Genomic DNA, 21,058 nt, shown 5'->3' with positions numbered 1-21,058 from the left:
ACCACTAACAGATGGATCATATCTGTATATTGGCCTCTTGTATAAAATGTTACTGCTCATAATAGTAGGATACAATCAAAAGAAAAAAGAAAAAGTGGCAATTGCCTTGGTTTCCCGCGGTAATCCAGTAAATCATGTCCATTCAACGATCGAGGTTATATACTTATTGAGGAATTCCGTTAGTCCTATACAATGGTAAGCTGCTTGTGCACACATGCTATTTGGAGGCTTTGTGGCTTCGTTTTCTTGGCGAGCTTGATTCGGCCGAGCCCTTTTTTGAATATCCCTACTAACAGCGCCTAGGGTCGCGTGCGTACTAAAACCGTCAAGAGAACTGCTGCTACTATTGTCGAGAAGTACTACCAGAAGCTGGCTTTGGACTTCGAGAACAACAAAAGAGTAATTGGTCTGGATGGCGTATCATCCTAGTCTGTCGCAGAGTGTGCCGATCTTCCTTCCAAGAAGATGCGCAACAAGATCGCTGGATATGTGACTGTAGGCTGTTAGAGGTCGGATCTTAGCTCCCAGCATCTGATGAAGAGAATTCAGAGAGGACCTGTGCGTGGAATCTCCCTGAAGCTCCAGGAGGAGGAGAGAGAGCGTCGTCTGGACTACATCCCTGCCGTGTCTGCTCTTGAGAAGGACCAGATTGAGGTTGATCAGGAGACTGCCGACATGCTGAAGGCCATGGATGTGAAGATTGCCGGACTGAAGACTGTCGGAAACAGAAGATTCCGTGGTCACAGAAGATCTCAGCAGAACTAAGTTGATGTGTGGGTGATTCCTCAATGCTCATGCCCTGTTTGTTCGCTCGAATCAGTACACACACCTTTATTCACTCAAACAATCCACACCAAGCAACGAAATATACTTTTTATAAAAATAATCAAACAAAAACATCCAGGCTCCAACTCTCTCTCTCTCTCTCTCTCTAAAACAAAACCGATCCGATCGGCAGAGAATCCGACTCTTTTCGCAGCAGCGATCCCTGCATCCAAAGACTCGGCCGATCGTTCTCCAGCTCCTCCAGCGACTTCACCATCGCCAGCATTTCCTCGTCCTTCATCTGTTCGTTGGGCTGAATTCGCTCTCCCTTCAGCAACGCGCACATTTCCTTCCGCAGCGCGAGCAGCTCCTTCTCTTTCGGCGTCATATCTACAATGAACCTCCTTCCGCACGGGCTACAAGCTCCGAAACTTTTCTCGCAGAACTCCACCACTTCACGACGCTGCGAGCGAATCAAAATCTCGACATAGCGATGCAACGGGCACCCCAATTTCCCCAAAATCGCTCCCACATTCACCGAGTCTTTCTTTCGCTTCTTCTTCTCGCCCGAGAGCGCCTCCAAAAATCGGCCCGACATCATTCGATCCACCAGACACATCAGCCAGCTTCGCGTTGTGTCGTCCCCGCCGTTCGCGGCGATGGTGAGAAGGAAATACTCGAGAAGCCAGGAGAAAAAACCATCCCAGCGATTCATTGCGATCAAAAAGATGCTGCACCAGTTATCCGCCCAGCGCGATTGCTCCACCACCTCTGCATCGAAGTTGGGAATCACAAAAGGGGGAAACACGGAGAAACTGGCAAGGGGAACGCCGGAAAGGGCGGGGATGATGATGTCCACGAAGTCACTCACTGACGTCGATTGAAACACGTTGTTTAGAATGTCTGAGATCTCGCCTCTTTGTTTGAATATCGACGGATCCACGTTTGATGAAGCAATCTTGGCTATGAGGCTAAGTTGCTTGAGAAGACTGCTTTCATGTTCTTGAAGCGATTCTTCTTGCTTCTATGCCATTATTCCTCAGAATCCACGCCAATACATTCCAGTAAGCTTCAAGAAGCCACAGACGAGCATTGCTCACTGCTTCCCTTATTCTTTCAAACGATGGGAGTTCGGAGTGAGTGCAGCGATGGCGGAGATCCACAAAGTAGCGAGGAAGGCTAATGTCTTCTGCAACCGTGTTCACAGAGCGAGAGTAGAGTCCCTTCTGCTCGACGTCGATCATTCCGTTCACCATTCGGATAATAGCGAGGGCTGAGGCGAAATGCAGCTCAGATATGCGAGACTCCACGCCCGAGTTGGGTGGCATACTGCAGGCTTCATTCATTTTAATTTGAAACTCCGTGAAAGTGGCTGTAGACTCAACAGCCACAGGAACGTTGGAAGCGCGGCCTTTCCACGATTTTACAATTTGAATTCCTTCCCACTGTAGACTGACATCGTCCGAATACAGAAGGGACTTCACATATCGCCATTCGCTCCAGTTCGCCCAGGGCACTGCTTTCGTGACAATATTCATGCTTTCTAAATCGCTCTTACTCCACCTGAATCGAACAAAGAGGGAATAATGAATACTCTAAAATAGAAGAGAAGGTTCGTCTTATTCTTCCTTCTTTTTATCCTTCTTCTCCTTCTTGTCCTTATGCTTTTCCTTCTTGTCTTTCTTCTCCTTCTTATCTTTCTTCTCCTTCTTTTCCTTATGCTTTTCCTTCTTGTCTTTATCCTCCTTCTCCTCCTTCTCCTCCTTCTTCTCTTCCTTCTTTTCCTTCTTTTCTTTCTTCTCTTTCTTTTCCTTCTTCTCCTTCTTGTCTTTCTTTTCCTTCTTCTCCTCCTTCTTCTTTTCCTCCACCTTCTTCTTCTCCTCCACCTCCATCTTCGGCTTCTTCTTCTCCTTCTCCTCTTCCTCCTCCATCTTGCTCAAATCGATCGCCCGATTCACCGGCGCTCTTGTCTCCACTCTCTCCGCCGGCGTATTGCGCTGTCTCGCCCTACACCTCGCACTTCCTCCCCTGCCCTACGCGTTCGACCCCGCCGCGCTGCGCATCGCGCCGCCCTCCAGCTGTCGCAGCCGATCCTCCACCTTCATCCGCGCGTCCTCTCCCAGCGAGGCGTCCGGCTTATCGCTCAGCGCGTCCACACGAATCGCCAGCGCCGCTTTCGACTACTCCTCACTCCCTCGCCTCTCTCCTACGGCCAGCACGCGGCTGATCTTTCCCTTGTGCTTCGCCGCCGCCTGGCCGACCAGCGACGCGTGGTAGATCAGACCGTACTTCGGGGTCTCATGGCGCGTCTTCAACGCGCGGAACAGCGCCTTCTCGGCTCCCAAGATCTGCACGGTGGACGCAGGGAACTTGGCGAGATTGAGCAGAGAGCCGGCGTGGGCGATGAGCCGCGCGCCGACCAATTCGCCGACCACCACGGAGAGATTGGGCGCGATCGCGTGCATGCGGTTTTGAAGGTATTCGTAGAGCTGAACGCGGTAGGCAGCGAGGTCGAGGACTTGGTTGGCGAGCTCCTGGATGTTGCGGAGATCGCTCTCGCTGATGTCCGTACCGGTCGAGATCAGCGCGGTGCGCTTGAGCTCTTCTTCGACTTCTGGGAGTGAGAACGAACGAACGAAAGAAAAGGGTACGGGGCTCGAGGATGTCGGAGAAGTCGAGGTCGTGCGCGTTGCGACGAATTCCCATCTTCAGGATCGATTTGCAGTATTGGATATTGTCCAGCACGATCTTCTGCATCTCCGGGAAGTGCCAGCCATACCACTCTTTCACACGCATCGCGTAGATGTTGATCTCCTTGTCCAGCTCGTCCAGCAGACTGATCGCCTGCACAATCATCGTGTCCACCTTGTCCGCGCTGAACTTCAGCTTGTAGCGACCCAGGCTGTGAGAAAGACCCAGGATCATCGCATGCATGTCCTTCGGAGTCACCGAATCGATGAGAGCATTCATCTGGTTACGAATGCCTCGCATGAGCTCGTTAATACCTGTGTTGTTGACACATTTGATGTCCAACTCTTCTTTAATCAGACCTGCAAGCTTGGGATCGGCAACGGCAAGCTTATCCTTGAGGGAGGCCTTGACAATAGATTTCTTTAAGAATTTGCGGAGAGAATCATCGAGAGAGCCATCCACCATCGCAGAGGCGGCAGCAAGAGCCTACAAGTCAGATGCGTACAAAGGAACAACTTCAGTCGTATCCTTGAATCTCTGGAAGTTTACCAGTTTCAATCTACACACTAACGCAACAAACTACAAGGCAAACACAGAATTGGCCTTCTCAGGAGTTTCGAATTGTTGAAACACAGAAGCAGCGTCTTCAATCTTTCCCTCATCCAGGACCTTAAATAAAGCATATCCTCCAGGAGTTTCGAACAGTACCAGCATCTTATCCTATTTTAATCCTAAACCATAAGAACCATATCCGTTAAAACAGAAACATACAAGAAATGAATAATCGGACGAGAAAACCTCTTTTCTAGGAAACAGCCAGAGAACCTTGCATGTCGTCGCGCTTTTTCCAGGTGCTCATTTTCAAGAGACAAATCCTACTATATTTAGAATAATAATAATAATAATAGTATGAATAGTACAATATTTCCATAGAGTTCGTAAAGAGAATCCACAGAAAAAAACATAGAGATAGGAATCAAAATGATTTTATTCTTTCGTGAATTGTACCTATTAGTTTATCACTTGGTGATAATCATTTTATCCCTTTGCTTTTTTGCGGTATTTATACCTATTTGGACAATCACCTTTGTTCTGTATCGGGTTGTACGTTTGATTACATCTCTATGGAGCAAAACACCTGAAAGATCCAAGTCGATTGTGATTTCAGGAGCTGGTAGCGGAATGGGTCAGATGATTGCAGAACACTATGCTAAATCGGTTGGAGTTTGGTGACTCAATATTATTTTTAGGGTTGTGATTTACTTCTTATTGATGTGAACCAAGCTGGCTTGGATCTCACACGATCGAAGTGTGAAGAGGCTGGTGCAAACTCCGTGACGGCTATGAAACTGGATGTGACAGATACGGAAGCTGTGCGTTCCGCCATTTATGCATACGACGTTTCTCATCCTATTGATGCTCTCTACCCATGTGCTGCGATCAATGACACGCCTAAGAAACCACTTTCAGATTGCGTTCAGGTGAAATCCAATGGAGGAATGTTATTCACAGGATTTCCCAAAGATCTTCTCCGTGAACATCCTTGGTGTGTACAGCCTTCTCCAACCAGTCTTAGAGATGATGAACGTACGATTGTGAGCGAGCTTTCAAGTAGAATCGTGGCAGAGGGAAAATATGCCTGTTCTCATCGATTCTGGGTTTTGGAGGCACTCGCATTACTCCAAACTATACTATTTCAAAGAACTGCATGCGAGCGATTGCCGAGTCGCTTCGATTCCCCCTAAAAGAAAAAGGAATCTCTATTTCATATGTGTGTCCTGGAGGAGTGAAGACAGGAATGACTCAAGTGCTGCCGTCGTGGCTGACCTGGATTTTCCTCTCTGCAGAGAGTGCGGCAAAGCTGATTATTAATGGCTGTGAGAATGGAGACTTCTTGATTGTTTTCCCCTTTTCTTGCTACTCGATTTGTTATGGATTTTTATCAGGCCCTGCATACTTAAGAGAGTCTTTAGAAGTACTGCTGGATATGGTGTATCGTGGGCTCTTTCATTAGGAGTGTTTGTTGAATATGGAATCGTTCTGTAAAAATGTGAGGAGTTGCTTATGAGAATGGCACCGTATTACCAAAACAATGCAGGTGAGATAATTATAATAAAGTATAGGATAGTAAGTGCTTGCGAATAAAGAACGAAAATAAATGCTAACAAATGAGATGTGTTATTTAGTTGCTTTACTGCGTTTAGCTAATTGTTTGATAGTTAGAAAAGAGTGTGCTCTAGCTAGTTTTGCCACAATAATAGAGGCACTAATAGAGAAGAAATCAAATAATTGAGTCGTGAATGCAGAGTTTAAGCAAGAATGAGTTTGTTATCTCTAAAGAATTGTGGTTTCTTTAGAATATGAACATGAGAAGACTGATAAGTTATTCAAAACCATTGCATGCTATAGATACATTGACTATGTAAATGGCACTTATTTTAGAAATACATATATATTAACATTGTTTCTTTATAACAAATCGAATAAACAAATGATTAATCGGTGTTTATCAAATCAGCGAGTGAGGAAATAACATCATCTATGAATCAAATGATTTATACTAAGCAATACTTGATATTGATTTTGATTGAACTTTCTGAAATGAATGGGGCAAGATGACTTTTTGTAGATTTGGAATATCTATATGCAATCAATATTCATATTTAAATATACTTTCCAATTTTACTGTTCGAGGATATTCAAAACTTTCTCCACTCAAATTCATTATGGATTTCAGATTTGGAAGAACTATATTCAATCATTTCAAATCAATTCATTGATACTTCGCATTGTTAATGAACATGATTCATCATTTCTTATTCCTTGAAGTGAACATTTACCGAGGTCAATAGATCGTAATGATGGAAGATCTATATCAATGATTTCATTCGAATTCATTCAATACTTTCGATTATTGTTGATTTGGATTCATAGAATGTATAATCCCCGAGTGTAATGGATTGTAGATTTGGAAGATCTAATCAATCAAATATTCATTGTCATATCATTACATCCAATTACAAATGAATTACTAAGGAAATTGCATGATTTCCTTCCAATTGTACCAATTTGAATAGATTGTAATTGTGGCAAATTGGTCAATTCAAATTCTCCAGCAAAATCACTGAAACTATATTGTCCAATTTGAATGGATATCAATGATATACAGTGCATTATGTGGAACGATTTTGAGTGATTACATTTTGTCATTGCTTCACTCCAACTTTTATTCCATGTTTTTTCATTCACCTGAGTAAATGAGTTTTTGCCGATTTTGAGCATTATTAATCGATTAAATCCTTCGATTGTGAGTGTCTGTATTGACTCGAAGCATTCATCATCAATTTCAATTGATTTAACATATTTAAGTTGAGAAAAATCGAGTATAGAATTTTGTATATCAGCATAGGTCCAATCAGAAACAGCAGGAGAAGTGACTGACGAGTCAATTGATTTATGTGAATCGGAAAGTGATATTTTAGAATTTGAAAGTTGGGAGGGATTTTGATGAACATCTATATTTCAAATTATATATGTGAATTCCAATACTATTTACAATGGGACCGTTCACTCTTTTGAATGGAATAGAAAAATCAAAAACATGAAGAATTGGAATATCTATAAGTCTTCAATTTCCAATATTTTGATATACTCTCCAATTTTACTATTCGAGAATATTCGAAACTTTTCTGACCAAATTGAATGAATGTTAGAATTGGAAGATCTATATTCAATCATTTTGAGTAATTATATTTATACTTCGCATTGTTAATGAACAGTTTTCATTATCACTTTTACCACATAATCCCATCATTCCAAGTTGAATAGATCGTAATGATGGTAGATCTATATCGATCATTTCATTCGAATTCATTCAATACTTTCGATTATTGTTGATAGAGAATACTCGAATGCATAATTACCTAATGTAATGGATTGTAGATTTGGAAGATCTACGTATCATTCAAATATACAGTATCAGTTCCATACCATGAATGATGAATGAACTACCATGAAAATTGTATGAATTATTTCCAATTGTTCCAATTTGAATGGATTGTAATTGTGGCAAATTGGTCAATTCAAATTCTCCAGCAAAATCAGTGAAATTGTATTCGCCAATTTGAATAGATTCCAATGATTCACAATTCAATATGTGAAATGATTTATTGATATCACATTTGTAAATATTTCTTTTTATAATAAATGAATTGCTTTCAATCATAATGGTTTTCAATCGATTCAATCCATCGATTCTGAATGTTTGTACTGATCCAAAGCAATTACTGCCAATTTTAATTGATTGCACATTTTTGAACTGAGAAGAATCTAATATTGCATATTTAACATTATTAAAAGAATTATCAGGAACACCAATAAAACTCACTGACGAATCAATTGAGTTAATGAAATTGGGATATGATACTTTTGAATACAAAAGTTGCGAGATGTTTTGATGAACATCTATATTTCAAATTATATTTATGAATTCCAATACTATTTACAATTGGGTTGTTTACTCTCATAAATGAACCAGGCAGATTGACGTTTTTAAGATTTGGAATATCTATATGCAATCAATATTCAATATTTAGATATACTTTCCAATTTTACTGTTCGAGGATATTCAAAACTATCTCCACTCAAATTCATTATGGATTTCAGATTTGGAAGATCTATATTCAATCATTTCAAATCAATTCATTGATACTTCGCATTGTCAATGAACATGATTCATCATTTCTTATTCCTTGAAGTGAACATTTACCGAGTGTAATGGATTGTAATGATGGTAGATCTATATCGATCATTTCATTCGAATTCATTCAATACTTTCGATTATTATTGATAAGGAATAATGGAATGTATAATCACCGAGTGTAATGGATTGTAGATTTGGAAGATCTAATCATTCAAATATACAGTATCAATTCAATACCTCGAATCACAAATGAACTATAGCAGAAATTGTATGATTTCCTTCCAATTGTCCCAATTTGAATGGATTGTAATTGTGGTAGATTCTTCAATTCAAAGTCGCCTCCAAAATCACTGAAACTGAATTCACCAATTTGAATGGATTCTAATGATTCACAATTCAATATATGGAATGATTTCGATTTATCATTTCCCCATTTTGTTTGTAAATACGTATCATTTCCAATCATGATAGTTTTCAATTGATTCAATTCATCGATTCTGAATGTTTTCACTGATCCAAAACATTTATTACCAATCACAATTGATTCAACAAGACTGAATTCTGAAAAATCGAGTATAGAATGTTGTATATTACTATAGGTCCAATCAGGAATAGCAATTGAAGTAATTGATAAATCAGTTGATAGAATATTACTTAAATGATGTATTTTCGGAAATAACAATTCAGATACATCTATATTATATTATATTATATATAATCTCTATTACTATTCACAATAGGATTGATCACATTTTTGAACGAATCAGGTAAATTGACATTCTGAAGATTTGGAATATCTAAATGTAATCAATCTACAAGATTCATAAATACTTTCCAATATTAGAGAATTAAGCTTTATGAAACTCCCACCTTGAGAACAAATGGATGTTAGAATTGGAAGATCTATATTCAATCATTTCGAATCAATTCAATGATACTTCGCATAGTCAATGAACATGATTCATTATCTCTTATTCCTTGAAGTGAACATTTACCGAGTCGAATGGAATGTAATGATGGTAGATCTATATCAATGATTTCATTGAAATTCATTCAATACTTTCGATTATTGTTGATAGAGAATACTCGAATGCATAATTACCTAGTGTAATGGATTGTAGATTTGGAAGATCTATGCATTTACACGTTTAATATCAATTCAATACCTCGAATCACAAATGAACTGCCATGAAAATTGTATGATTTACTTCCAATTATACCGATCTGAATATGTTGTAATTGCGGTAAGTTGGTCAGTTCAAATTGTATTCCAAAATCACTGAAACTATATTCGCCAATGTGAATGGATTCCAGTAATTTACAATTCAGAATGTGGAATGAGTTATCAAGATTATTTTTCCCTCCCTTATTCTTGTGTTGAGTAAATGAATTGCTTCCAATAATGATAGTTCTCAATCGATTCAATCCATCGATTCTGAATGCTTGTATTGACTCAAAGCATTCATCACCAATTTCAATTGATTCAACTAGTCTGAATCGAGAGAAATCAAATATTGTATATTTTCTATCATTACAAGACTCATTGGGAATAGTAATAGAAGTTACCGATGAATCAAATGCAACAATTAATTTGGGGTGCGTAATTTTAGAATTTAGTAGTCGGGACATATTTTGATGAATATCTATATTCTATTGTGATATATATTACCATACTTCGCGTATGAAAATCTATCGTTTTTTCAAATGAATGAGGTAAATCGACATTTTGGAGATTAGGAATATCTATGTGCAATCAATATTCAATATTAAGATAAACTTTCCAATACTACTTTCGTTGTATTACTGAAGCTGCGTGATTTAGAACTTATGGATAAAAGATTTGGTAGATCTATATTCAATCATTTTCAATCAGTTCATTGATACTTCGCATTGTCAATATATTCCTTTTTCTTAAGTTACCATACAGTGCATTATGACCGAGTGTAATGGATCGTAATGATGGTAGATCTATATCGATCATTTCATTGAAATTCATTCAATACTTTCGATTATTGTTGATAATGAATACTCGAATGCATAATTACCTAATGTAATGGATTGTAGATTTGGAAGATCTAATCATTCAAATATACAGTATCAGTTCAATACCTCGAATCACAAATGAACTATAGCAGAAATTGTTTGAAATACTTCCAATTGTTCCAATTTGAATGGATTGTAAATGTGGTAAATTGGCCAATTCAAATTCGCCTCCAAAATCACTGAAACTGAATTCACCAATTTGAATGGATTCTAATGATTCACAATTTAATATGTGAAATGATTTCGATTTATCATTTCCTTCTCTATCCATTTTCTGAGTAAATGAATTGCTTCCGATTTTGATGGTTTTCAATTGATTCAATTCATCGATTCTGAATGTTTTCACTGATCCAAAACATTTATTACCAATCACAATTGATTCAACAAGACTGAATTCTGAAAAATCGAGTATAGAATGTTGTATATTACTATAGGTCCAATCAGGAATAGCAATTGAAGTAATTGATAAATCAGTTGATAGAATATTACTTAAATGATGTATTTTCGGAAATAACAATTCAGATACATCTATATTATATTATATTATATATAATCTCTATTACTATTCACAATAGGATTGATCACATTTTTGAACGAGTCAGGTAAATTGACAGTTTGAAGATTTGGAATATCTAAATGTAATCAATCTACAATATTCCTAAAATACTTTCCAATATTAGAGAATTAAGCTTTATGAAACTCCCACCTTGAGAACAAATGGATGTTAGAATTGGAAGATCTATATTCAATCATTTCGAATCAATTCAATGATACTTCGCATAGTCAATGAACAGTTCTTGTTTTCGTTAGTTCCGCGTAATCCTAAAAATCCGAGTGTAATGGATTTTAGATTGGGCAGATCTATATCAATGATTTCATTGAAATTCATTCAATACTTTCGATTATTGTTGATAATGAATCACGAAATGCTTTATTTCCGAGTGTAATGGATTGTAGATTTGGAAGATCTAATAATTTACACGTTTAATATCAATTCAATACCTCGAATCACAAATGAACTACCATGAAAGTTACGAGATTCCCTTTGAGTTGAACCAATTTGAATGGCTTGTAATTGTGGCAAATTGGTCAATTCAAAGTCTCCAGCAAAATCACTGAAACTATATTCACCAATTTGAATGGATTCCAATGATTCACAATTCAGAATGTGAAATGATTTCGATTTGTTGCATCTTGTCATTGCTTCATTCCAGCTGTCTATCCATTCATCTTGAATCACTTGAGTAAATGAATTGCTTCCAATAATGATAGTTTTTAATCGATTCAATCCATCGATTTTGAATGTTGTCACTGATCCAAAACAATTATTGCCGATTTCGATTGATTCCAAATTCAAAAACCACGAAACATCCCATTCAACCAATACACAATTGTCAGTCAGTTTCAAGTGTTTGATTCCGAGATTCATTGGTTCTGATCCATCTCCTTCACAAATATCACATTTAGTACCATTATACCACATACAATCTTCAATTAACACTTCTTTTCGATTATACACTTTTCCAATTCCAAATCGCATATCATCACACCAATATCCTTCATATTCAATACATCCATTATTATGATAACTCGTTCCATAGCCAAATCGTTTCCAATTGATCGTTATGCCCTTGTACACCAATATTCCATCATCATCATACATTTCACCATATCCAAATGGAATTCCAAACTTGTTTTCTGCCAATATCATTCCTTCAAATCGACTTCCATGATCCAAATCCACGATTCCTTCTACTATGGACTGTTTATAATGTGAAATATCACCAATTTGATCACTTCCAAACACTTTCAACACTTTTTCATCATTCATCAAAAATCCGAGATTCACAGATTCGCCAATATTGCATTTCAAGACTATACATTGTTTGCTACTCAGTGCAAGTAAAATCCAGCCATCCACTTTCATTTCTTTATCCAAACAACCTTGCGCATTTTGAATGATGGAACTATCAATATAATGATTACTTATAACAGAATTGACGAAATCAGCAATACTTGACATCAAATAGAAAAGAAAAATGAAAAAACACAAATTTCTGAGTGTTTCGTCTTTTTCACACAAGCTCACTATTTTTTCAAAGTATTCTATTTTTCTTATTATTTGGGCTCTGAATAACAGAAGCATAACTTAGGTCTACAAATTCTGACCTAGGTACTGATTTATGGTACTTCGTTGCATTTTGAGCATATTCTATTTTATTTTTGGAAATTTTATGTGTTTATAGCTCAGGAATTAATGCTATTTTCTTTTCAAAACTGTTTTCTCTATTTTGCGAGATAGTGCATTATTAGCACGAAAAACATGCTTACTCTACACAGAAAGTTATATCACATAGTATGATATATTTATCTAGTAATGTATAATGCCAGATACCAAAAACTATGTAAAAGCAAAATAGACAACATGTAGATGTTAGTAACTATTATTGTTATGTGGAGGACACTACTTGCCATATCTAAAGTGAGAGGAAGCTAGTTGTTTTTGACTCTCAAAAGATCCTTGTACTCTCTTACACTATCACATTTGTATGTTGTATAAATTGTACAAGTGTGGAAGGAAAATGGTTGTTTATTGAGCATAATCGTGAAAAGCTCTTTTCTTATGCTTCAAAACAACAGGACTTTAACAAAGCATTTTTCAACATAATAATGAATTAGAAAGGCTTCATATGTGGATTTGAAACATAAATGACTATATAATCTGCCTAAGATAACAATAGCATGATAAAAATTAACTGATATAGTATTATTCTAATAAGAATGGAGACAAAATAGCATGGTAGGTAAATGAACTATCATTATTTATTATGCAATGAATGGAATTAAAGAGTAGGAGCAATAAATTATATTGTTAACACATAAAGGCACTGCAAGAATTTAAGGGATAAATGTTTGGTTTTATTGCTGCATAACCTTCGTGAAGTCTACAATATTACTATTATTTGCTGAAACTATAGTGTCCAATGTTTCCAGGCGAGCATAAAGATGAATATTTACTGAAAAAGAAAGCAGTCTTTGTTTTTTTCATAAAGGAATTTTGAAAATGTGATATGAGATTGATAAATAACAAGTTTAAATCAGGGTGATTACTCATTTTGATAACAATTGTATACCTCTTGTCATATAGTTTGCAACAAAGCCATGTACGATTCCTTCAAATTGCTGTAACAATTAAAATGCATGAAACCTAAATCGATTCGAGTGGTATTGATATTTCCATAGTATTAATGAGTAGTTATAATCAGTACAACCATTCAATATCGATAGATTAAATCCATTGAACTATCAGAAAAGGCAAGAATTCAGAAACTTTGGTAAGAAGTTCATGTATGTATAATACCATAAACATCAACAACTAATCGAAATCATTCCACATACTGAATTGTATATCATTCCACTCCATTCAACTTGGTAAAGGGGTACTTTATGCATTAGTACTGAATTCCCTTAAGTGAAAATAGCAAGTAAGAACGATTGATATGATCGATAATAAATCTACCAAATTTACAATCCATTAGTTCTTATTAATTAAGGTTCCAATATACTTTTTACCTAACATGAGAAAGAAGTTGTGACTATAAAGTGTTGAATGAATTTCTATTTCGCGAATTGCCAAAATATCAATCTACCTGTGTTTTTTTAAATGAAGAGTGTGATAGCATGCTATCCTTGATTGCGAAAACGTACACACACACACAATTCTCTCGTTTGAAACAAACAAGCAACGACATTACAACACGCTTGAGAGACTCCTCAAAAGGAGGATAACAAACTCCCTTCTCGGTGATTATTGCAGTGATATAGCGATTCGGAGTCACATCAAAAGCAGGATTAAACACTTCAGACTCGATTGGCGCTACCGCCGACCCGTCCACTCGCACAACTTCCTCTTTCCCTCGGAATTCAATCGGGATCTCATCTCCCGAAGCCAGCGATAAATCAATCGTCGAGGTGGGCACCACTGCATACACAGGCACATGATTCTCATGAGCGACCACCGATAACTATACATCATTCTCTCCTTCGTGTCCTGCATTATAAGTCCCTATTTTGTTCGCAACGTCGCCATTCGCAGCTACGCGATCCGCTCCAAACAGCACGCAGTCGATCTTTCGAGTCCGCCTATGACAAAAAAAGCCCCGATTTCTACATCAGCAATCCGCTGGCTCCGTCTGCCATCAAGTGATAAGGCACGTCTATTGGCAAGGAGTTCGATGCGGGTACGAGCACGAGCTAATTCCCAGGCGGTGAGGCGAGCGCCTTGCAAACGCGGACGCGTCTCGTCGACCCAAACGTGGATGTTTTTGCCCTGCAAGTGGCATTCTAGCCGTTATTGCGAAGCCAAGACGCTGCCATAGATCACGCCGAGGGCTGTACCAATGTCCACCGTGGCGAGAGCACCCGTGTTGCAATGATGGATCACGTTGGAATTTGGAGGAACGAGCGCAGCGCCGTGAATCGCCATTTGTTTGTTGATTTGGACGTCTTCGTCGGCGATTTTCTGCGCCAGTTCGATGAGGAATTCGTAGAAGTTGGAGGGAGAGGCGGATTCCACCTCGTCGATCACTCTCTTTGTTGCCCACATGAGATTGACTGCTGTGGGTCGAGCGCTGTCCAGGTACTCTTTTGCGTCTCTCAGACACTGCAAAAGATCATTGAAAGTGTCAGGATGCTTCTCTTTAACGGCAAACACCATGCCGTAGGCGCCCGCTACGCCAATCGCCGGAGCTCCGCGAATCGTCATATCTCCTAGTAAGATCGGACAGAAACCTACCTCGAATCGCCGTGAAAATCTCTTTCATGGAGTTGCCTAGTGAATTAGGTTCCTATCACAAGGAATATACAAGAAACAATTTCAAATTTGTTAGGAAGGACCTTTTGGTTAATCATTTCAACGTGGTCATTCTACAGCTTAGCAACCCAATTCCTTCATCACATTCCAGTAGATTGTTCGAACTCCAAGAACAGGAGGCTGACTCATTGTTCACGAATCTAATTATAAGGTTTTTCCTTCCCAGTAACGGTTTATCAACAAACAAAATATCCCTTAAAATACTACATTCCGTCCGCCATATCCGCCGGAGACACTCCCGATCGTGCCTTTTCCTACTCTTCACCATCGCCCATCTCTCTTACAAAAGCCTCTGCAATCACTTTTTTCATATTATCGTCTCCCGACTGGTACATATCACGCATCAGATCCATCAATCCCGCTGAAGGATCATCGCTTTTGGGGGTAGAACGCACAGGTTTATTCTCCGGTTGCAGCTGCAGCCAGTTCTCTGGATGCAGCTTGGCTAGCTTCAACGTGATGCAGTCTTTACGAACGAGCAGTTTGCAGGAAGAAGGAACGATCTTGCTGTACAGTTCTGACAATTAGATGGCTTCATTGAGATAAGGTACTGGAAGACCAGCGATAGTTTTTGTTTTGAATGCCCATAATACGCAGCTCCACAGACTCCTCCTCGAAATCGCACTGGATAGCTTCTTTGGGTAGTTTGTCAATTCCCTCGAGTCCTTCCTTGAAATACACTCTGTTTGATTACCACCATTCCAGAAACATACGAAACATTATCTAACGTCTGACCCCACATGAAAGATGGAATCGAAGAGAAGGTCACAGCTAAAAATGATAAAAAGGAACTGAGTGACACTCTTTTGCGGTACTTGAACGGGTGCCGTGACGGGAGCAGGAAGATTCTAATTGACATGCTTGATATTCACCTACATCCAACTCTTGTTGGAGACTCACGATTGAGGAAGTCAAAGCGCGCTTACTTCGCTCTGTACGCGCCTGTTCCAAAAAATGTTGCAACTCAGCAATGGCTATGCATTACTACAATACAAAATCGTATACATGCTTCAATATCACTTCGAGACATAGTATAAACTTTCTTTTTTTCAATTCTTTCTCTCTCGAACATTCCATAGCACCCTACTTAATTTGTGGGATCCCCGATGTAATGTGTATCGCTTGTATTTGGAGCAAAACGGTGAATAGAATCACATACGTACGATGCATAAAGATGCCAGTAATAGAAATGGGAATGGAATATTCCCGCGGTTGTTGAAAATGTGTTGTTAAATTGCATAGTGCTTAAACTGTATGGAAGAGATATCAACGTACTATTTTTGTTTTTTATATCGTATGCCGTAGGACCCCTCAAGATTCCTCTACTTCGAGTATGGGTGTACGTTGTTAAAAGACACTCTAATTATTAGAACAGGGACAACAATAGCGCGCCAAGAGACCAAGTTGGTATCTACTCACTTTCTGTATAAGATGTAGTTGGAAGGTGGAGTCCGCAAGAACACGAGCAGTTTTTGCTTGGTTACCAGAAGTACGGAAAGGATTGGAAGGCTATTGCCACAATGGTTGGATTAGCATTAGACTCTTAGATTAGATTCCGACCCGTACGGTAGTCCAAGTTCGTACTCATGCGCAAAAGTATTTTCTGAAGCATTCTCCAAGCGTTTCGTGTTGACTAACTGAATTGAACTCTAGGATCTGTACTCCCTGCCTTTGTCTATTAAGAGATTTCACGGACTTTCCTATTCGCGCCGCGCCGAAGAGCCAGAGACCAGAGAATCAAGTGAATCCAGTGAATCATCGACCCCATCTGAATCGGAAACCTCCTCAACCCTCGAGAACGCCGCGCCCACTGCTCCTATCGATCCTGTAGCTACTGTTCCGTCCATTTCTGTGAATGTTGTATCTCAAAACAGAGGCGATGTGACGCTGATGTTAGCCTCTCCGGTTCCTCAGAGCGCAATGCATATGTCGACGTTGGTTCTTCCCGAACACGATTTTTGGTTCCTTCATACACGGTAAGAGAGGAGGAATGGAGGATCATGAGTAGAAATGTATTTTTTCATATGCATAGTCCTTTTGACATGGAGGTAGGGATGGGGATTGCGTGAAATGTAGTGTAATACCAATATGGATGATATGTGCGATTTGAATTAACATGCTTTCTACACGAGTGGTGGTTTTTCTATACTAATTGCTTTTGAATGTTTGCGTTTGCGTGTGTTTGTTTGATAAGAAGGATATGAGGAGGGAGCTGTGTGTGTATAGGAAGGAAATGTGTAGAGAGCTCCCTATGTGTAGGAAGGAAATGTGTAGAGAGCTCCCTATGTGTAGGAGGATTGGTGGAGAACAGGAATCTGAGTGGTGTTTCCAATTTGGTGTGTGATGATTTGAGTTAACAATGCTTTGTGATCACATTCGCTACGCAATATGACTTGTTGCTTCTTTCCTTATGTGTATTTGGCAGGTTGGCTATCCATTACCTCAGAAAATACCGTTATCATTCCATCCCATTCCATTCTATTCCATTCCATTCCATTCCTTTCCTTTCTCCCTCCTCCCATTTTTCTCTTCCGACTCTCTTCACTCGTACTACTCATCCTCATTCCCTTTCTCTTCCCTCCCCTTCTGTATTCAACAAACAACCCATCCCTTACAACTCCTCTTCCGCCTTCTCTCCAATCATCGCCTCGAACGCCTTCAGCACATTCATCCGAATCCGGAACGCTCCCTTCTTCATCTTGCTCACCGACCCGCTTCCCAGCATCCTCTGAATCCTCTCCTCCTCGCTCTTCAAGAATCCCTCTCCCTTCTCCTTCAGTTTCTTCACCACGCTCAAATACACCTTCTTGCTCCCCTCCATTTCCCCTTTCCACGTTTCCACCGCCTCCTTCACCTTCTCCAAATTCGCATCCCCCACTCCCTTCAGTCCCGCGATCACCTCATCTACCGCGGGAATCCGACCGAACTTCGCGTCCACCGACCCGTCCGGCAGCCGCGCCGTCCCCGCGTGCTCGTTCACGAACTCCACCAGGCTCTCCAGCGACCGGTCGCCCTCGTACGGCACCGGCGCCGCCTGGCCCTGGAAGAGCTTCAGCGTGGGGTATCCGTGCACGTCGAACTCCGACGCCAGCTCGCGGTACATGTCCGCGTCCAGCTCCGCGATGCTCACAGACGGCTCCTCCGCGAAGACGGCGCCCAGCTCTTCCCAGGTGGGCGCGAGGTGGCGGCAGTGACCGCACCACTACGAGAGAAAGGGGGAAACGGGGGTACCGGCGCGTAGAACTTCACGAAGACGGTTTTGCCTGAGTTCTTCACGAGCTCGTCGAAGTTGGACGGCGTGAGCACCAGCACTTCGGAGACAGGCTTCTTCACGGTGGCGTGGGTGCCTGGGAGGAGAATGAGGAGAGCAGAACGTACCCAGACGGTCGTTCACCCAGGAGACCAGCGCTTCCGCGGTGCGATCGCCGTCGTAGTCTTCCGGCTTGTCGGACGCGCCGGCGGGGAAGAACTTGAGCGTGGGGAACCCTTCGATGTTGAAGCGGTCTCCCAGCTCGCGCTCGGAGTCCGCATCGACCTCAGCAACGATCAGAGAAGGCCTGCGAGTGAGAAATGGATAGAGAGCTAAGAAACTCGTTGGCAAAGGACTCAGCAAAAAGAGTATACTCGGGAGCGAGAGCTTGACAATGACCACACCACTATGTGTTATCCAACCGACTCGAAAGTACAGGAGCATAGAACTTGATAAATACGTTCTTCTCTCCGTTGACGACCTCGTCAAAGTTTTCTTTTGTAAGGGGGACCACAGCTGCCGCCTACCCTTCACTCTCCTTCACTGAATCGTACTGCGATCGCCAGAATGCATACCACTGATATCAGTCTCATTATAATGAACAAAAACGCAGTTTTGCATTTCCGCGGTTTATCGAACAATTCTACAAATAGAACATTTCAATCTGTTGTTCAGACTTCTTTCCTTTGCTATATATTCGAGCTCTACGAAAGGTCCTCGATTCACAGCTTTTATTTGTTGTTGTTGTTGTTGTTGTTGTTCATTTAAAATCATTTTCACACCCAATCCATTCCTCTCTCTTTATCAAACAAACACACCCAACACATTCTTCTCATTCTACATCCCCACACTCCTGTTCCCTCTCCTCTCAATCCTCCGTCGCCTTCTTCGTCACATACAACAACGTGTCGTGAATGCTCTGTCCCCACTGATTCAACATCTTCGTCATCGTCTCCACCTGCTCCTGGTCCAGCATCTACACCCTCACATCCCATCCTCAACCTCACTCTCGGCTGCAGCCACGTGAACACCACCTTCTTCTCCAGCGAGTTGATCAGACACTTAAACAGCCCCAGCCGCGCGCCATGAATCAAAAACGGCTCGATCTACATCGCATCATCCCCATCGCTTGCTCCCCACGTCCGCTTCGTCCACGCGGCACACCGCCTGAATCTCATCGAATCGCAGCACGCGATCGCCGGTCGGCCGCGCGAACACGGCCTCCAACACCGCCAAAAGCGCCACTTTCTCGTCCACGCCGTTCAGTTTCCCCGTGAAACTCCCCTATAACAACATGCTAACAACCCTCTCCTACATCGCTACGCATGAGCTGCGCGTAGTGCTCCTTGCTGGCGAGCCACCGGTCCATCTGCCCCTTGTTGACCAGCGAGAGCAGCTCGAACAGCCATTGGAAGTTTCCCTGCTCCGCGATGGCGCGGATTTCCGCGGTTAACAGGTTGGCGAAGGAGTAGACCTCCTGCGAGAGCAGCGCGGAGCGAAGAATGTCGTGGACCAGCAGGCAGCGGCTCTCGAGGGACATGGAGGACAGCGGCGTGTAGGCGAGCCATTTGATCGAGCTGCGGTAGATTCCGTCCACATCGTTCATCGTCTAGATTCCATCGTGGCCTCTGCGCGGTCCTACGCGGAAGAGCTCGATGCTCACGCGGTAATAGATCGAGTAGAGGCGCGAGGAGGCCACGGGCTGGTGGTCCAGAAGCATTTTCACTTCTTCTAAGTACTCCTGCGCCATGTCCGTCTGGTTCAGCTTCACGTACAGCCACGCCACTTCCAGCACGTAGCGGCTGTACGCGTTCTCTCCGATCTTGTCGCGGCGCGGCATTTGCGAACGCTGACGGTCAGCGAGCAGAATGCAGGATGCCTACTTCGCTGCTTGTCACCGCTTTCTTGTGCTCCACGTGGTTGCGGAAGACTTCCTTGGCTTCGCCAATAGTTCCGATGGTTTTGATGAACTCCAGAGTGTTCAGGTAATCTGGAATGAGAAACATCGAGGGACCGTACCTGGGTAATACTGACGACTAATTTGACACACCAGCATCGCGTATTCCATGGGAGCAATATGTTCTTCGCAAGACACGATAAAGCCTGCATATAACTAGGCAATCGATCACAAAAAACAGCCGTACAGTGATCATATTATTATTCGAGTAATATTCTTCTTTTTGAGTGAAATCGAGTAATGCGAGGGTAAGCTGATACCACAGTCTACAGTCACAATCTTGCACCCGGTCTCTACCGTTTGTTATATAGTTCGAGGAAACGATTGTACATTTCCGAAAACTGAGGACACTGCTTGCACAGTGATTGGATACATACGGATGGGTTCATCTGTTTTTCTTACTCACAAAATAAGAGAAAACAAAGATCTTTTTGTGATTCCTGACTACATAGTCGTTCCACAAGTGCCTAAGTATTTGCGGTTTTACCAAGAATGCGATCTGGAGCCTCACACGAATCGAAACTAGCAGTCGGAGCTTGTCAACAAGTCACTTTCTTTTTCAAACTTGAAGGTTTATGTTGTACGAGGTTATTTTTATTTCCCTCTGTCTTCTTAAACTACAGCCTGTGAATGACGACGAAATCCCGCTCGAGGACATGAAAGATGTGATCATTAATGTTTTCAAGAATCCCTATTCTTCGGGCTATCCTCAATACAACTCCTATGCGAAAATCGCGTGGATTATCGGTGTTTTAGCTGGTCTTGGCGGGTTCAACA

General features: G+C 41.1%; 7 protein-coding genes; 2 read left to right on the top strand and 5 right to left on the bottom strand.

Annotated features, from left to right (window-relative positions):
• The first annotated feature begins 169 nt into the window (after positions 1 to 169).
• On the top strand, positions 170 to 796 carry GSBLH_T00003016001 (Ribosomal protein S17e). XM_013041677.1 has 4 exons: positions 170 to 253; positions 304 to 399; positions 430 to 495; positions 529 to 796. The coding sequence occupies exons 1-4, from the start codon at positions 215 to 217 to the stop codon at positions 763 to 765; spliced, it is 438 nt and encodes a 145-aa protein (XP_012897131.1). The 5' UTR covers positions 170 to 214; the 3' UTR covers positions 766 to 796.
• A 1,588-nt stretch (positions 797 to 2,384) lies between these two features.
• Positions 2,385 to 4,253, bottom strand: GSBLH_T00003015001 (uncharacterized protein; the record flags this gene model as incomplete). XM_013041676.1 has 7 exons in its annotated part: positions 4,228 to 4,253; positions 4,049 to 4,187; positions 3,973 to 4,015; positions 3,417 to 3,942; positions 2,976 to 3,379; positions 2,803 to 2,945; positions 2,385 to 2,772 (listed from the first exon to the last, which is right to left on the bottom strand). The coding sequence occupies exons 2-7, from the start codon at positions 4,168 to 4,170 to the stop codon at positions 2,385 to 2,387; spliced, it is 1,626 nt and encodes a 541-aa protein (XP_012897130.1). The 5' UTR covers positions 4,171 to 4,187; positions 4,228 to 4,253.
• A 394-nt stretch (positions 4,254 to 4,647) lies between these two features.
• GSBLH_T00006565001 (uncharacterized protein) lies at positions 4,648 to 5,470 on the top strand (the record flags this gene model as incomplete). The annotated part of the gene is made up of 3 exons (XM_013041675.1): positions 4,648 to 4,674; positions 4,707 to 5,006; positions 5,072 to 5,470. 3 exons carry the CDS (start codon positions 4,648 to 4,650, stop codon positions 5,468 to 5,470), a joined length of 726 nt encoding a protein of 241 aa, XP_012897129.1.
• An 8,372-nt stretch (positions 5,471 to 13,842) lies between these two features.
• GSBLH_T00003014001 (uncharacterized protein) lies at positions 13,843 to 14,966 on the bottom strand (the record flags this gene model as incomplete). The annotated part of the gene is made up of 5 exons (XM_013041674.1): positions 13,843 to 14,205; positions 14,233 to 14,344; positions 14,373 to 14,418; positions 14,447 to 14,531; positions 14,571 to 14,966. 5 exons carry the CDS (start codon positions 14,964 to 14,966, stop codon positions 13,843 to 13,845), a joined length of 1,002 nt encoding a protein of 333 aa, XP_012897128.1.
• A 142-nt stretch (positions 14,967 to 15,108) lies between these two features.
• GSBLH_T00006564001 (uncharacterized protein) lies at positions 15,109 to 16,104 on the bottom strand (the record flags this gene model as incomplete). Its single annotated transcript, XM_013041673.1, is given in 9 exon segments — positions 15,109 to 15,127; positions 15,143 to 15,214; positions 15,282 to 15,328; positions 15,359 to 15,591; positions 15,626 to 15,743; positions 15,769 to 15,845; positions 15,890 to 15,946; positions 16,001 to 16,048; positions 16,080 to 16,104. 9 exon segments carry the CDS (start codon positions 16,102 to 16,104, stop codon positions 15,109 to 15,111), a joined length of 696 nt encoding a protein of 231 aa, XP_012897127.1.
• A 1,870-nt stretch (positions 16,105 to 17,974) lies between these two features.
• Positions 17,975 to 18,917, bottom strand: GSBLH_T00003013001 (uncharacterized protein; the record flags this gene model as incomplete). Its single annotated transcript, XM_013041672.1, has 5 exons — positions 17,975 to 18,276; positions 18,306 to 18,631; positions 18,666 to 18,730; positions 18,761 to 18,847; positions 18,879 to 18,917. The coding sequence occupies 5 exons, from the start codon at positions 18,915 to 18,917 to the stop codon at positions 17,975 to 17,977; spliced, it is 819 nt and encodes a 272-aa protein (XP_012897126.1).
• Positions 18,918 to 19,192: 275 nt separating this feature from the next.
• GSBLH_T00006563001 (uncharacterized protein) lies at positions 19,193 to 20,670 on the bottom strand (the record flags this gene model as incomplete). Its single annotated transcript, XM_013041671.1, has 9 exons — positions 19,193 to 19,300; positions 19,359 to 19,430; positions 19,465 to 19,608; positions 19,640 to 19,933; positions 19,967 to 20,173; positions 20,208 to 20,314; positions 20,344 to 20,437; positions 20,469 to 20,547; positions 20,579 to 20,670. The coding sequence occupies 9 exons, from the start codon at positions 20,668 to 20,670 to the stop codon at positions 19,193 to 19,195; spliced, it is 1,197 nt and encodes a 398-aa protein (XP_012897125.1).
• Positions 20,671 to 21,058: the final 388 nt, after the last annotated feature.

This window comes from Blastocystis hominis (genome assembly GCF_000151665.1).
Source record: "Blastocystis hominis, Singapore isolate B (sub-type 7) whole genome shotgun sequence assembly, scaffold_23".
NCBI classification, from domain to species: Eukaryota; class Bigyra; order Opalinata; family Blastocystidae; genus Blastocystis; species Blastocystis hominis.
This window is presented reverse-complemented; position numbering and strand designations above follow the sequence as displayed.